This window comes from Rhipicephalus sanguineus, chromosome 3, assembly GCF_013339695.2.
Source record: "Rhipicephalus sanguineus isolate Rsan-2018 chromosome 3, BIME_Rsan_1.4, whole genome shotgun sequence".
Lineage (NCBI taxonomy): Eukaryota > Metazoa > Arthropoda > Arachnida > Ixodida > Ixodidae > Rhipicephalus > Rhipicephalus sanguineus.
The window spans coordinates 208,552,180-208,568,437 of record NC_051178.1 but is presented as its reverse complement, the minus strand read 5'-3'; the positions used below and the strand labels follow the sequence as shown (position 1 = coordinate 208,568,437).

At 47.8% G+C, this 16,258-nt stretch overlaps 1 protein-coding gene across 3 annotated transcripts; it reads right to left on the bottom strand.

The window, feature by feature from the left end:
- Positions 1-517: 517 nt before the first annotated feature.
- On the bottom strand, positions 518-2,545 carry LOC119388186 (ras-related protein Rap-2c). 3 transcript variants are annotated; one of them, XM_049413854.1, is made up of 2 exons: positions 1,679-2,545; positions 518-800 (listed from the first exon to the last, which is right to left on the bottom strand). In XM_049413854.1, exon 1 carries the CDS (start codon positions 2,254-2,256, stop codon positions 1,711-1,713), a length of 546 nt encoding a protein of 181 aa, XP_049269811.1. In that variant the 5' UTR covers positions 2,257-2,545; the 3' UTR covers positions 518-800; positions 1,679-1,710. The 3 variants fall into 3 exon arrangements, with proteins under 3 accessions (XP_049269811.1, XP_049269812.1, XP_037511768.1); XM_049413855.1 differs by having other exon boundaries at positions 518-813; positions 1,695-2,545; XM_037655840.2 differs by having other exon boundaries at positions 518-818; positions 1,702-2,543.
- Between the last annotated feature and the right edge of the window lie 13,713 nt (positions 2,546-16,258).

Here is a 16,258-nt window from a genome sequence, read left to right as displayed (position 1 = left end):
AATAACATTCCAGCGACGTCGTTATCACACTGAAGCGGGTTAATTGCCGCGTCATTAAGTCTTGACGTCATTTAAGCCACCATGTTGGAGCCATGCTGCACGTCCATGACGTCACGTGCAAGCTATCAATACTGATTTGTCCATTCTGCAAAACCTTAATAGAGGTTTACCTTATTTTTAAAGTAGGAGGCTTTTAAGGGACACTAAAAGACAAATTATTTCAGCCATATTAGTGAATAGCTCCCCAACAATGCTAAAAAAAAACGCTTTCTTGACGTGAAGAGAAGCCAGACAGGTGCTGATGCCCCCTCAAGTTCCCACACCACCTTATCATATCAATTTTGACAGCACCTGCTCAAGCCAAGTATTGTGCCAATAAATATGGATTGCACTATCCACTGCAAGATCCAAAGACTAAGCAAGATTCAGGTACTTTCACTGAGCTGAAACACACTTCTATTCGGTCCTGTTTCTAAGAGGCAAGAGAATTGCCACAAGCGAGCCAACACTCCAAAACCATGGGCAACATTCTGTTTATTGCACTTGCTAAGTCACGTCTGTTGGGGCTGTGGTAAGCAGGTAAAGGAACTGGCCAGGGACGAAGAATGTGGAAGGCACCTACTGTTCTGTCGGCAATCTTTGTTCCTTCTTCTGAGTCCCATAGAAAAAACATTCAATGTAACGACACCTAAAACCATACACACATACACAGTGCTGTGTTCTGCTGCCTCCTTGGGCACTGACTGTCCTGTAGCAGTCTGGTAGCTCCTTCCATCCGGTTAAAAAAACAAAAACACTCGCTGCCTCCATGGGGTGATCTGCACAAAAAAAAAAAAGAAGTCACTTTACATTCGCATTTAAACGATGCCCACGTTAACGTCTTTGGGCAACAAATTAAAGTAAGCAAATCAAAACTGACACGCAACTCGGTGCACAGTGACATGCCACACAATGTGGAGGGTGCGTCCATACTGGCCATTTGGTCTATCAGTGTAACCTTTTGCAATCAGTTGTCCCAGCTCTGCAGACTTGTACCATATGACAATTATGCCTGTAAGAGAGCGTGTTTCTAGTGTCCGGTAACACTACCTGCGATACAATAGTGGTGCAGGTCGAGACATATCTAAATGTCCTCTCTCACTTTCCGTTCGGTAACACTTGATGGCGGCGTTAACACGGGCGTGCACTATTCTTTAAACAGTAGCGGTTTAATTAGAGGAAACGTGGAGACTCGGACTCAATGACTGTCTGGTTGTGCTCTTGGAAACTTTAGCATGACGGGTGGTAATTCCAGACCGTGGCATGTAGTAGCTGAACAAAGGACACTTGTTTTAGGCTAGACTATGGCGGCACGCGATATATGGTCTAAGGCTGAATTTACGCGACCTCTATAAAAGGGTATACTTCGTGATAATCAGTTATGCGCATCCTATTCAGTTTCGCTTTTACCATTTTGATTCAACATGCAAACCCGAGGCTCGCTCGTTCCGCAGACCGCCATGTCGCCAGATGAGCACATACGCGAATTCCACGACAGGATGAAAGACAGGCAAGGCGTAAGGAGATGCATCGCAACTAATCATACAGCAACGCGCAAACACAGTAACAGTCATAATAAAGGCTCGTCCGACGTCAGCGGTAGGCGTCGTCGTCATGCACGCAAAGAAGGGCGGCGGACTTCCGGCCAGGCTTAGCTCTCACCTGTCTGTGCTAAAGCAAGGCGCAGCATCGGTAGCTGTACTTCTCCTTGGGCGGCAGCACGTTCATCTCGCGCACGATTTCCGCGAACATCTCGTTGACGTTGCAGCGGATCTTGGCCGACGCCTCCATGCAGGGGCAGCCCCAGAGCTGCGCGAGCGCTTCCATCTCGGCGCGCGTCACCTCGCGCTGGTGCTCGAGGTCGCACTTGTTGCCCACTAGCAGCACGGGCACGCGCTCGGCGTTCTTGACGCGAAGAATCTGCTCCTTCATGTTCTTAATGTCCTGGAACGTGTGGTGACTCGTGATGGAGTAGACGACCACGAATCCCTGGCCGTTCTTGATGTACAGGTCGCGCATCGAGGCGAACTGCTCGGTGCCCGCCGTGTCGAGTATCTCCAGCACGCAGGGCGCCTGGTCAACCTCGATCTCCTTGCGGTAGAAGTCCTCGATGGTCGGGTCATACTTCTCGGTGAACACGCCCTGCACGAACTGCACCGTCAGGGCGCTCTTACCCACGCCGCCGCTGCCCAGCACCACGACTTTGAACTCACGCATCACGCATCGCCTGTCTGCAGGCGCAGCGGGCGCTAGGCCTACGACCACCACTTGCCCCGCTCTGCTCGGGCGCTACAAACGTTTCTTTCTACCGCCCGCTGCTGCTCGGCATGCTGCCTGCGGATAGCGTGGCCCGTGTCACCTGAACGACGTTGACAAGACGCACGGATGCGCTGGCCGCTGGGCGGCACACTGACTCATAATCACTAAGGCCCGAGGGGCTTAGTTCCTCTAATCACCGCCCTCTTCGTAAAGTGTCTCGCAGAAGAGAAGCAGAAGCACAGAAGCCACCGCCGCAGACAACCAACAACCGATGCTCACCGCTGTCGTCACTTCCGCGTATCCTTGTGCGTCGCTAGGGGGCGCTCAAGAACGCACCGAGACGAGCGCGGTGTGATATTTCACCATCTCTCGTTGCGACGCCAAACAGGAAAACGCGCGAGGTTGATTTGCATGCTCGCTGTTACTTCGTGCGCTCTTAGTGAAAAAAACAAACAAACAAAAATGACGCTTGTTCCTGCGGGGTGCGGCAGCGCACTGTAGCGACATGAGAGCAATTTCGACAACTGTTTACATAGTTGTTTAGGTTCGCTGGTTTAAATATTTGGCTTGTCATTTCTGGATGGGCACGGAAAGACTAGAACCATTCATGGAAGTGCGCCAGACTTTCGTGTGAGAGAAAGCACACTCGTGCGCTGCGCTCTCTTCCTCAATCTCTTTCTAAAAACAAAGACTCAGCCCCGCGCACTCGTTCCCCCTCGCTCCAAGAACGCGTGTCAGCGCCGTGTCGAGGAACAATCGCGACCCGTGAAGGATTTTGACACACTTGCGGCGTTTCTGCGAGCGCCATTGTTTTGAAAGCATGAACTGGGTCGACCCAGCTCACACGCGCAAACGTGATGCGGTAACGGCGCGGGTCCCCTAAGGTAACCTTTGCAGATCCCATAAATGGCGACCGGTTCTTGTACACCGCGACAGCCGGAATTCTGAATTTGTGTATATATACAAGTGTGCTTTGGTTTGGTGCGACATCTGCAAAGTTAAACATCACGAAAGACGATACACAAGAAAACACGCACACCCAGTGCTGAAACCTGTGTCCTGCGTGTGCGTGTTTTTCTCACTCACAGAAAAGATCGAGTAAAAAGGGCGTCTTTTTGTCCCACAACGATAATCGTCATTTGGCTTGCTTGCGTTTCCTTTCTTGAAAACTCGGCGCTGGCCACTTTCCTACCAAGAATGCTATGCCACGCTGATAGCGCACATGCCTTTCGTGACCAGAAATTGTCGGGTGCGCGGCGAAATGCAAGCAAAGGCAGGCAAAATAAATGACTATTATCGTTGTGGGACAAAAAGACGCCCTTTTTACTCGATCTTTTCCGTGAGTGTTGATCGTCTTTTGTGCTGTTTAACTTTGTGTGTACAAAGTGCGTGTTTTTGGACTCCGGCAGGACCCGCAGATGCTGTGCATCTGTTGTACTATCACTGTGATATGAACGCGCCGCATAAAAGTGCAACCACGCATACGAACAATTCTCAAATCGCGTAAACGTTCAAAGAAGTGAAGGCATCTCGACAGCAAGACTGTGCAGATGCAGCCACGCATATATTAAGTGCGAATCATTCTTACCGATCCAAATGTACTTTGAGCGTATCTATCTATCTATCTATCTATCTATCTATCTATCTATCTATCTATCTATCTATCTATCTATCTATCTATCTATCTATCTATCTATCTATCTATCTATCTATCTATCCGCACACTACGTACCCTATACTAAAGTACAATAATAATAATAATAATATCTGGGGTTTAACGTCCCAAAACCACGATATGATTATGAGAGACGCCGTAGTGGAGGGCTCCGGAAATTTCGACCACCTGGGGTTCTTTAACGTGCACCTAAATCTAAGTACACGGGCCTCAAACATTTTCGCCTTCATACTAAAGTACAATGTACCGTGAAGCCCTGTAGCATATATATATATATATATATATATATATATATATATATATATATATATATATATATATATATATATATATATATATAGAGAGAGAGAGAGAGAGAGAGAGAGAGAGAGAGAGAGAGGGGGGGGGGGGGGGGATGGCGGAAGAGCATGTCGTCCTACCCCTCCGCCTGGGAAAATGAAGACCTAACACTTAATTATGGCGTCACCTACAACTGATACATTGTTCAGAAACCTCCCTTACAAATGTATCAGTTGCAGGTATGGCCAAGACGAAGCGTGAAAGAGAATTGATAGAAGCGTACCACATTTGGAAACTTGGCCTTGAAAAACATAAGCGCTCGTTCTGCGTCTTCGACCACGTCAGAGTGAATTCTTAGAGTGGTAACCCGCATCGATAAGATTAGCACAGTGATTTATTAGGGTACGTTAGCGCGTGTTCTGCGCGGACTTGGGCCTCGCGGTTTTTCCTATTTCCACGCTTTAGTGGCTTTCTTCGAGAGTAAGAATATCTGGGGCTGGCGCGGCTTTGTAGGTGAGCGAACAATTCTGATTGACACAAAGATTAAAAAAAAGTATGCACTTGCACTCATCGTGAAAGCTGTAGGAAGTGCGGAGCAGTGATTCGCCTGCCCTTCAGCTTTGCCACGCAATATGCACCCCGTCCACCACGAAAATAGGCGAGCTGCCAGAGCCAAAGTATAAACAACAAGTATTCGGATTGTGAAGACGCCTTTGTCGATGCCGCCGGACCCCTGCACAACCGCGCCACGGCAGCCGTGGTAAACAGGGGACAGGTCGTGGACACACGGAAGAGGCCGGTATGGCCTTGGCCATGCGTAATCCAAAAGCCACCCTTGTCCTCACGGATTCCAAGACGGCGTATCGTAATTTCGCAAGAGGTCAAGTCGGCCGCTTAGCGCATTCAATAATGCAAAAGGCTGCGGCCACTCGTCAAGAGGGTCAGTGGATACCACTGCTATGGGTATCAGGGCACGCAGGAGTTCGAGAAATGAGCTTGCTCACGCCTCCGCCCACAAACTCTTACACCGGGCCTCAGTGGTGGCGCAGCCAGGGCGTGGCACACCGGGCCCGTGCCTCCCCCTCCCCGCCCCCCGAATTTTTTTCCATGGGATACAGAGCACAAAATGACACTCGACCACACTTATCTGCCCAGACCCCACGTCGTCAGATTAAAGAGGTCCCCCCCCCCCCCCCCCCCCCCGAAAAAAATTTCTGCCTATATACGCCACTGCCGGGCCACCGCTGCTTCCTCCACTCCACAGCGCAACTTCTCACTGACCGGGACGACCCCCAGCCCCTCCTTCCCTATACTGATATCCTGTAACACATTCTAAAAAGACAGGGCGTGCAAACACGGACGCAATTGAAAGAAGTCACGACACCACAAACGCCAACTAACATCTGAAGAGACGCACAACGGCGGAAAAGAAAGAAGGCACGAAAACTTATCTGCGCATGCCCATGCGATAGGCGAACTTATCAATCTAGCACGCGTGGAGGGTCTACGTGAAAGATAACTGTTAAGACATTAGACTTCATCTTTATGAAAGTTAATCGACGGTTGACCCACGCATGCACTACCACTATACTTAACACATAACTTGCAAGTACGTCACACCGCGGAACTCTGGGATACGATCTCGGCATGAGCCGCCATCACTGAGCACTACATAGCAGACCGAGTCAAGCTGTGCGGCTCTCGCATTGCCCGTCAACGCCGTACATCGCATTGGCGATTGGTATTATATATACGCAGAACTCTTTCCTCTCCCCATCATCACCCCTCATCATTCCTTTTTTTAACACGAAAGTGTTTTATGCCGGGGTCCACCAAGTACATCCGTCACGGATATGACGTTGATAAGATGGACGCCAACAGGTGAGAAAGAAAAAACTAAGAAAAAGATACCCCGCTGGGAATCGAACCCATGACGTTGCGGCCGCGACGGCAAGCGCCCGATACCCTACCGAGTAAGCTAACTCGGGAAATGCTAGACACGGCGCGAACGCGCCTTATATCTTTCACACATTCTCTTTCGCGGCGGGCGGAGCGGGGCGGTGCTGCCGTCTGTGAGATGTGAAAAGAAGTAATGCTTCACGATCGACACTTACTAGCGCTTACTCCGAGATTGCACGCGATATCGGAGGTAATGGTTAAAGCGTCTCGATACCAGAGAGGTAGACTGGCCGCGCTGGCGTCGCCGAGGCGCCCTTGACGCAGTTACGTTCTTTGCCTTTGGCTTCGTGTTAGCGTGCGTCGGCTCATCGGAGTAGTGCAGTTTCCACGTGCACCAACGGGATTTCTCCGCGGCCGACTGCTTCAATTGCGAGAGCACCGACTAACAAAACTGCTGCAATATGCGTTGCAGAAAGGACGCGATTTCGACGGGCGAATGTCGTGCCTTGGTGGAGCGAGTGCCGCGCCTGCGAGACAGAGGCCAGCGGGACGCACGCGTTTGCGGCTCAGGCTACGAACCTCTACCTCCCGGCCGTGTTGCCGAAGCGCAGTGTGTGTTATGTATGCATGAGCACAGGCGTCGGCTACCCATTACTAGAAAGCGCACACCGTGCCGTTTCTCTCCTTAATTGAAGACGCTTTGAAGAAGCGCATAGCGGGTACCAGTGTTGATTATGAGCTTGTTGATATCATCCTTACGCGGGATTCACGATTCGCTGTGTCCAAATATATGTTCACACCGTCAGCTACCACAACGGTTTAATAATGATCATGGGCGTTAGTCGTCGCGATAGAGACATGCTGTCAACATGGGTGCATCCACGTCAAACGGTGCTAGAGCTGCCAAACACGAATAAACATTGTACAAGCTCTCATATATCACTACACAATAAGCACTACTTCTGTGAAGACACGTTTCACTTTCGTGTTATACCGATTCCTATGACGGAGGGATCATCCACGTTTTTTTCCCTTTCCCTTTTCCCCTGTCCAGAGTAGCAGGCTAGAGCGCACTAGCTCAGGCCGGCTTCTCTGCCTTCAAATAAGTTTTCTCTCTCTCTATATGCGATATTTGACTGCCGCACGAGAAGTAAGTGTAAATTCAAATAAAAAAAGAGGACCTGACGCGGGTACGTACTGTTTGCCAAAGGTGATCACAAACCGCACGAAAGAGCTGCCCGAGAAGCGAAGCAGATGACTTATGCGCGCATAAGCAGGAACATTCAACAACGTTCGTGTGTGCGTGCGTCACTTCATAACAGGCAAGTTATGTTTCCAAATCTCGTGCGAAGTAGTTTCACCCATTGCGTGCGACACCATGGACACGGAGGATCCGAGTTCCCCAGTCAACACTGCTTCGCTGCAGGCTGCATAATGTCCTGAACGATTCTCCTACAAGCGCAAGGCAAACGATAAAAACACGCGCACTACGCCAAACCATCCGTCGTACGAACGTAAACACGGCACGGTCACACTGATGTGCTCCATCGGCTCGGTGATGGCGGACGGACAGAAACTGACGTCACTTGCAAGTTATGTATTATCAATATGCCATGCCTCAATCATCAGGCGCGTTTCTTCATTTCTATATGCCAGTCAAAACTGCGCATTCATCTTTCTTGTGTCCGTGTTTGCACGCCCTGTCTTTTTAGAATATAGGCTGAGTAGACGCACTCGATCTACCTCCACCTGTTCCTAAATTCTATAAAGCAATTAACGCAGGTCACGTGGCGAAGATTACAATCCTTATCCTTAATAATAATAATAATATCTGGGGTTTAACGTCCCAAAACCACGATATGATTATGAGAGACGCCGTAGTGGAGGGCTCCGGAAATTTCGACCACCTGGGGTTCTTTAACGTGCACAATCCTTATCCTTTCCAAATACTTATGTCCTGTCCAAGATAGATCCTTCGGCGTGCAATCCGCAGTGTAAATTCAGTCCCCAGGCGGCCACCTTATTCCATGTGGTCTGGGAGTGCTAAGATAATCCCAATATAAGGCCAAACTCGTCGGGTCGCCTGTCCAAGCTAGCAGGCGACCTTGTCCAGCTAGCAGGGGCGTAGCCAAGGGGGAGGGGGGGGGTTGGGGGGGTTCAACCCCCCCCCCCCGAAATTTTTTAGTTTAGCCTGCTTATATATACACGCACACATACAAACGCACGCACGAACATACATAAAGTATCGTTGAACCCCCCCCCCCCCCCCCGAAAAAAATTTTTGGCTACGCCCCTGCCAGCTAGCTCTGACTCAGTGCAGCAACAAGACCTGGTAGACCAAGCCCGGACGGTGGGAAGAGCCAATGGTCTTCCAGACTAGAAGGTCCAACCACTAGTGGCTCAACTTGTTCGAAAAAAGAAAGTGGATGGAAAGACAACTTGCTGCTGGCAGGGACCGAACCTGCGACCTTTGAAAGCTCGCAGATTAGGTCCCTGGCAAGTTGTTTTTTTCGTCCACTTTATTTTCTTCACATCTATGCCACAATTATAACAATACACTTAAAACAGTACAGTCAACGTTCCCTATACCTTCTTTGGCTTCATTATCAGCTGGTTTTCATTAAGGTTGCGTCAAAGAAACGAGCCCTCGAAAATTCCCTTCCTTCATCCCTTACTATACTGTACTACACACGGCTATGCTATGATCTATTCTCCCCTTCCTCTTCGCCCTCGCTTCCCCTTTTTATCCCCTTGCTATATTGTACCACACACCGCTACGATCTGCTTTTGCCTCCCCCTAACATCACTCTTCCTCACCCTCACTTTCCACACGGCTATGCTATGCTTTACCCTCCCCTCCTACTACCCTCACTTCCATGGGCGTCCGGAGGGGATTGCAAGGGGGGGCAGCTGCCCCCCCCTTGGAATTTCGGATAATATTTTTCTATGCAGTTGCGATAAGCTACACAGCTTGATTAGCACAGTCAGGTTCTGGCCTTCAGGTTTGCCATTAAAATTTCGCGCCTTACAAACTACTGACTAATCTTGCCTGTCATGTCACGGCAGTTAAAAAAAGGCTGCCTGTGCTGAATGCCCACCCCCTCGCCTTGCGTATGCACCCCCCTGCAAAAAGTTCTGCGGACACCCTTGCTCACTTCCCATTTCCACCCTATTGCTATTTGGCACGAAGCCCACCACTGGAAAAGCTGGCGCCACCGTCGGCGTGACTTGCTATGCAGGATCAGCGGCAGTGTCGTCTGCTTCGGGAGCACCGACGCGTGCGTAAAACGAAATTGTAAAATGCCACCGGCGCTGTAATTAGATCTGATTAAACGGGAAGGTTTTCCCTCTTCGGTTGTGCGCTTGACAACACTTGAAAGTACTGCAATAAGCAATCGCTCTTTGAATGCGTCTCATACGGTAGGCCGGCCAGTATTCGGTGCTGCAGTACGTGCAGGACGTACGCAACGGAGCCCGCTGTCAACCTTCACCCAATGGACCACACTTATCCATTGGATGTCCGATTTAGAGCCGAACGTCCACGTCCGGGAAATAACATCCGTCGTACAAACGGAGGACGTACATTTTCGGATGTAAAGAAACGTCCGCACTCTAAAATACGGTGGAAGTCCAGTGGATGTTTGATTGCGGATTTACCACCAGCGAGCGTCCCGCGGATGTCCCCCCACGGACAATAATTGATTTATGCTTTTGAGCTAAATGCTATGATCACGATGATTTCAATAATATGTAAAACATCAGCAAAAGTCGTTTGATTTTACATTGAAGAGACTGCCACTGCAAGTCATACTGCAAGTCACCTCCTGGCGTAGTGCTCAAGAAAATATAAAATCTTCTAACCACCTATTTTTAATTGTTTTTCGAAAACCGGAACAAAACGGCTAAAGAAAACCTCTACTCGCTGAACCGGTGTTTTGGTCGGTCTTGTCGCCGTACGTTATTGTGGCGTTTCGGTTTCGCGTTGCCAGTTCAGCTCCAATCGTCATGGCCATCAACAGTGAGAACCGACGGAACAATCATCGAATCGACGAAACAACGTTGCAGCTGGGCTTTTTCGCGCGCCTTTCGAGACGCTACAAGTGTCGCACCACAGCAACTGTGCGCATTGGAAACACGGTGAGCGAATTTTTATTCTGTGCATGTTGTTAGAGGGCCATTTTTTGCGCGGGGAGTGCTGACGCCGTTAACAAAACTGCGGTTAGGCCTACCGTCACAACTCGCGTACTCCAAGTCAAACATTTGTTCTAAAAAGACAGGGCGTGCAAACACGGACACAAGAAAGAAGTCAGGACACCACAAACGGACGGCGTTTCTGGTGTCCTGACTTCTTTCTTGTGTCCGTGTTTGCACGCCCTGTCTTTTTAGAATGAATACTTACCAACTAGCTCAGCTCTCTGTTATTCTAAGCGTCAAACTTTTGTTCTGGCTTCCTACGCACGTCGCGACCACCTGACGGGCGTGTTTGCGATAAAACAAGCAAGGAGACTAAGAAATTGATTGAAGTTTTTTGCGAATTGTTGTAAACACAACCGTCTTTGTTCCGAGGATTCCTTGTTAAACGTACCGAAGCATCATGGTCAAGCGGTCGGAACAGCTCAGAAAGCTTAAATCTCATACGTGAGCTCTGAATAAGAGGACTGCCGCGAATACCTAGCACCCGTAGACACCGATGACGGGGAACAATGTACAGATGTCGCTTGAGATCTGCTCACGTTTGTGCGTACAGTAGTGACAGTCATGAAGAGCGCGAAAGCGAACTCCCATAGTAAGTGCAAGCGCATGCAGTCGCCGACGTGTTCCTTCCATAGATATGGATGTCATTTCCACGCTACAGCATTGTCATAAACCAGTAGAACAAAGGTAGGCGTGTAAAATGAGTAAGGAAGAATAGGCATACCAGTGTGGTGCATTAACAAGGTAGTAACAAGGCACAGATAACGAACAACGATAGGATAAGTAGAGGCAAAGAGCGCTTATTTGCTGGTGCCTATCCCGACCTTTTAACGTCTATGCGCTGTTAACACCTTCGTAATGGATCCTTACCAACTCGCCCAACCTTCATGCGTGGATCCGATTTTAGTGCAGAAGTGTCCTTCGACTATTAAATTAGCTGTCTAGATCACGACTCGTCCCTTGAGGTGGTCATTCAAATAGGCTATATTGTGCGATGTCTTGATGATTATCCACAAAGCATGCTTGCACTGTTTTGTGCTCCCATACCTCACACGTTTATAATCACTGTGCACCTTTATGTTTCTGCAGAACAAGTGGAGGCCATTGTCATTACCATTGGGTTCAAATGATTGGAGCCATGATCAAGGGACTGTAGGTGCATCTGAGAAAAGTTCCTGCTTGGTTGTGTGTGCCTGTGCAACTGAACCTTGTGCAACTTTGGGAATCTTCTGTGGACTGTGCAACAACAAGGCATGTTCTGTAGACTGAAGATAGCTACCCCATGGTATTTTTGTTTTTATTTTTGGAGATATTTTCACGTTCCTATTGATAGCTTGCATGTGGTTTCATGGATTCAGGTTCTTAACATGCTGTATTCCAACATGATCGCTTTGATGACATCTAGGTAGCATAATTAGGTCACAGTTAACCAACTTCGATGTGATCACAATGCCACTGGATTGTTCTGGGCTCTGTGCATGCATAAGAAAGAACCTGATGCGGTGTACTGATAACATTAACGTGACATGGCAATTATGGTGAGGTCACTGCAAGCTATGCATTGCTTCTTTTTATTGTGCCTCTGTACAAAATATGTGCGAGGAAACCACAACATTAAATACGAGATATTTTTTGCCTAAATTTCTGTTTGTCCTATATGTGTATCTATTTGTTGACCCACTGTTAGCATAAAAGATGCCAGTGCATGGTTCATACACAGTGTAGAGTGCAAGCAGTTTTTTTAGCTTTCATTTGTCATCTGCATCGCATCACGTAGCACTATCTTGACGTCACTGCAAAGCCGCACTTTTGTGAGACCAGTATTCAGCCCTCTTGTAAAATAACCTGCAAGAGCCTGTTAATATACATAATTTTACGTCACGAAGGATTCTGTTATCTTCTACATAATATACGTTGCTGTTATTGCATAGCCATACTTTTGTGAGGCCACAGTGTTATGTGTATAATTTAGTGCGAGATACCTTCACCACGTCTTATTTTTTTGTGTTTGTGTTTTAGTCACATATACCGGGTGTCCCAGCTATCTTTAGCCAAGGGTTAAAAATACAATATTAGAGGCAGGTGAGTGAAATCACTTGCAAATTGCTGACAGCCACCTTGCACACAGAGAATTTTCTGTTACGTAATTGATTAATTTATTAATTAGGATTATTTAATTAAGTTGCTAATATTGGCTTTAGGCAAGAAACGCAACTTGCAAAGTTCGAGAGCGTCTTCAGAAACCCCCATTGCACAATTTGCGATAAAGAAAGTCTCACGTATACGATTTTTTCCAAGCTGCAAAAAGAACCACGTGGTTAAGCCACAGCTGAGAGCAGCATCACGTGGTTCTTTTTGCAGCTTGGAAAAAATCTTATATGTGAGACTTTCTTTATCGCGAATAATGCAATGGGGCTTTCTGAAGACACTCTCAAACTTTGCAAGTCGCATTTCTTGCCTAAAGTCAATATTTAGCAATTTAATTCATTAATCCTAATTAACAAATTAATCAACTAGGGAACAGAAAATTGTCCATGGTACGCAAGGCGGCTGTCAGCAATTCGCAACTGATTTCATTCGCCTGCCTCTAATATTGTATTTTTCAACCCTTGGCTAAAGATAGCTGGGACACCCAGTATATTTGCTGCACCAAGAACATTTTCCTGCTACAGGAAAGGTGTGCCTTAGCGAAGTATCCAATCAGTTTTCTACATTGTGTATACATTGCTGTATGTTGCATGCTGTAGTTCTACATTATGTAGATTAACTTTTCTGTGCAGTCCATGCTCTGAATATGCCTACAGATAATGTGTCATTGCTAACAGTCTATATTCATCACATCCAATGAAAGAGCCCATCTGTTTTTTGCATCATGTGGATTACTGTTTATTGTTGGAAACATGCCATTTCATGTCTGTACAAAATGTGTGTGTATTCCTTGTGCCCAATATTTGTTCACTTTTATTCTGTTCCTTTAGGTTGCAGTATTGTAGTTCAGGTGTAAGCGTAGTCAATTTATTCTAGTAATTTCATTTCATTTTCCTTCAGAAAAACAAGTTAAGGGCAGATTACTTAGTAAATGAACACTAGACTTTATGCTGTGTTAAGTGACTTCAAGGTGCATTTATTATTTCTCTTCTGTGCTACTCTACTGATGTTGAAATTAACATGAACACTTTATCTTGTTATTTTCAATTCTTGAGGGTCCTTATCAGCTTTTAGTTAATGTGTTCATATGCTAGGGTCTGCTGTGCCAGGTGTTATTATGCATACAAGTGATGTGTTTGCGGCATGCTTTTTAATAAAAATGCTGTTGATCTGCTTTATGTGCAAGTCTATGCCTCAGTCAGATCGTCACGAAAAGCTGCACAAGTCTTATTAAAAGGCTTATATGCATTATTTCTGATGACTGTGTACCAATGCAGTCAACATTAAAGATGTTGAACTTGCTGGGAATGCTATGGGTGTTGTTGAATGGGTTGCTGCTGTGGATCTTGTGCCCTGTGCTAATATGTTGTCACTCATCCAGCTGTTAACAGTGAGACTGTCCTGTATGTGCCTTGGGGTACTTATTAGTGAATGCGACAGCACAGTAAAGCAAGTGAAGAATGGTGCATATAATTGGTGCTCTGATTCTTGAATAGAGTACAACCTCTAAAGCATGGAAAAAGCTGAAGTATGACAAGCAATACACCAACAAAAACCAACTCATACTTCTCCATTTTCAATGCTTCAGAAGCTGTACTCCTAACAACCTATGCACCATGCTTCACTTTCTTTACTGTGTTATTGCATTCACAAATATGTGCCCTCAAAGCAACTAAAAGACCTTCTTACTGGTAAAGTTTCCATGGGTGACAACATATTACCTCAAGACACAACATCCTCAGCAAGAGCCCATTCAACATATTTAATGTAAGTTACATTGGTGTGCAGTCATCATAAATGTATGAGAACCGCTTCCACGTGCACCAAATTAGCCAAAATATGCATGATAAAGGCACCGTATATTAACTTGAATAGTCATAACTGTCAATTTAGATATTAGGCTTGTTAATGTGGAACTGAATGATGCATGCAAGTCTTTTATTAACCCGTATGTGCACAGTGTCCTACATATAGGACGCTTCTTTGATGCACTCCCAAATACATCACTATTTCTTTAGCTGATGAGTAGCGCCACCTACAGCACATCAAGGAGGCCTCAATGAGGCCTGCTTGATGTGCGGTAGGCGGCGCTAGTAATCAGCTAAAGAAATTGCGATGTTAGAGTGCATCAAAGAAGCGTCCTATATGTAGGACACTGTGCACATACGGGTTAATTAAGGCTTCAAAAATTCCGGATTTATCACGGATGTCCGCATTTAGAATCCGACAAGTGTCCCGGAGACGTTCATGTCCAAATTATTGAGTCCGGCGGACGTCTGAATATCCGTGAAAGACGTGTCCAGGACGTCCAGTTTAACGCCTTTTTGTTTGCGCGGGACGGTCCGTCAGATATCCGCCGTACGTCATTGGGATGTGTACAGATGTCCACTGGACTCACGAACATCCGGCACTGAACATCCATCGGATGTACTGGGGATTGTTTGTGGTCCATTGGGCACACGCGTCCTCTGGGTTAGAAGCTGCGTGAAGCTTGGATATTGAAACTTAGAAATTGTAACTGCAGTTCGTCAGCTACAACACGCGCGTGGTGAGGAAGATTTCGGCTTCGGCGTGGGGCTGCGATGTTCGGCGAGAAGCAGAACGCGCATCGAGACGCTCACATCAGCACGCTGGTCGGCTAACGAGGCCTTTCTCCCGCAAGCTGGCCCGCTGCCCACGTCCATATCGACCCCGAAATTAGGTGCACTGCCAAATTAAAGTTGGCCCATCCCATCCCAACCTTATTTGTTCTCTACGCAACCACATGTATATATACTTGTCGGAAAGGTGCCACCGCCTTTTGCGTTATAGACACGCGCATTGGAACTTTAGATTGCGTTCTCTACACCTTGTTTTTACCCTGCTTTGAAGCTACTTGCTGTAATAACTTCTCTCCTTTTCACTGCATTTCCTAGCTCATGCGGGTCCTTATGTACCGCTGTTCAGGGGCGTAGCCAAGGGGGGGGGGGTTAAGGGTTCAACCCCCCCCCCCCGAAAAAAATTTCTGGCTACGCCCCTGCCGCTGTTTGGAGAACTACTAGTACAGCGAATGTTTTAGGGGCGAAGCACCTTAAGGGGTATTCAGACGGGGGAGAAATGCTCGGGGGGTAAAGGCGGAGCCTAGTGACGTCAACTCGCGAGGAGAAGTCTCCACAAATGCCCCCCACTCACACGGACGAGGCAAACGGAGGGGGAGACCAGTGTTACTAGACTACTCTGGTGGCTTGCACTACCCGTTTGACGAGCTGCAGACGACCATCCAGCTGCAGACTGGACACCCACTGCCGCTCTCTGCAGGAGCAAGTGCAACAATGTGGCCAAACAAGAGCCCGAAATTCCGCCATATCCCCCACCGCCGGGGGATTGTTTGTCCTTTCGGGGAAAACGTCCCCGTCTCCTCCAAGGAGGCGCGGGGGGGTCACGCCCACTCGCTAATTCGTGACGTCGCGGTCACGTGATCCGCAACCCCCCCGTCTCCCCCGAGCATTTCTCCCCCGTCTGAATACCCCTTTAGGGCCGAGAATTGTCCGTTCATCCGCGTCCGGCCGTCACGATACACGAATTTGAAAGCGCTCGCGCCAAGAAGCCTTCAGCACCTTGATGATAAGTGAGCGCGCGCTCGCGCCAAGGAGAAGTCCTCTTCCTCTTGTTGGCCGCGGCTTGTCCTTCCATCCACGTCCCGCCGTCACGGTACACGAAGCCGAAACCGACAGCGCTCGCGCCAAGGAAAAGTCTTCCTCTTGCTCTTCGAGCACCTTGATGATG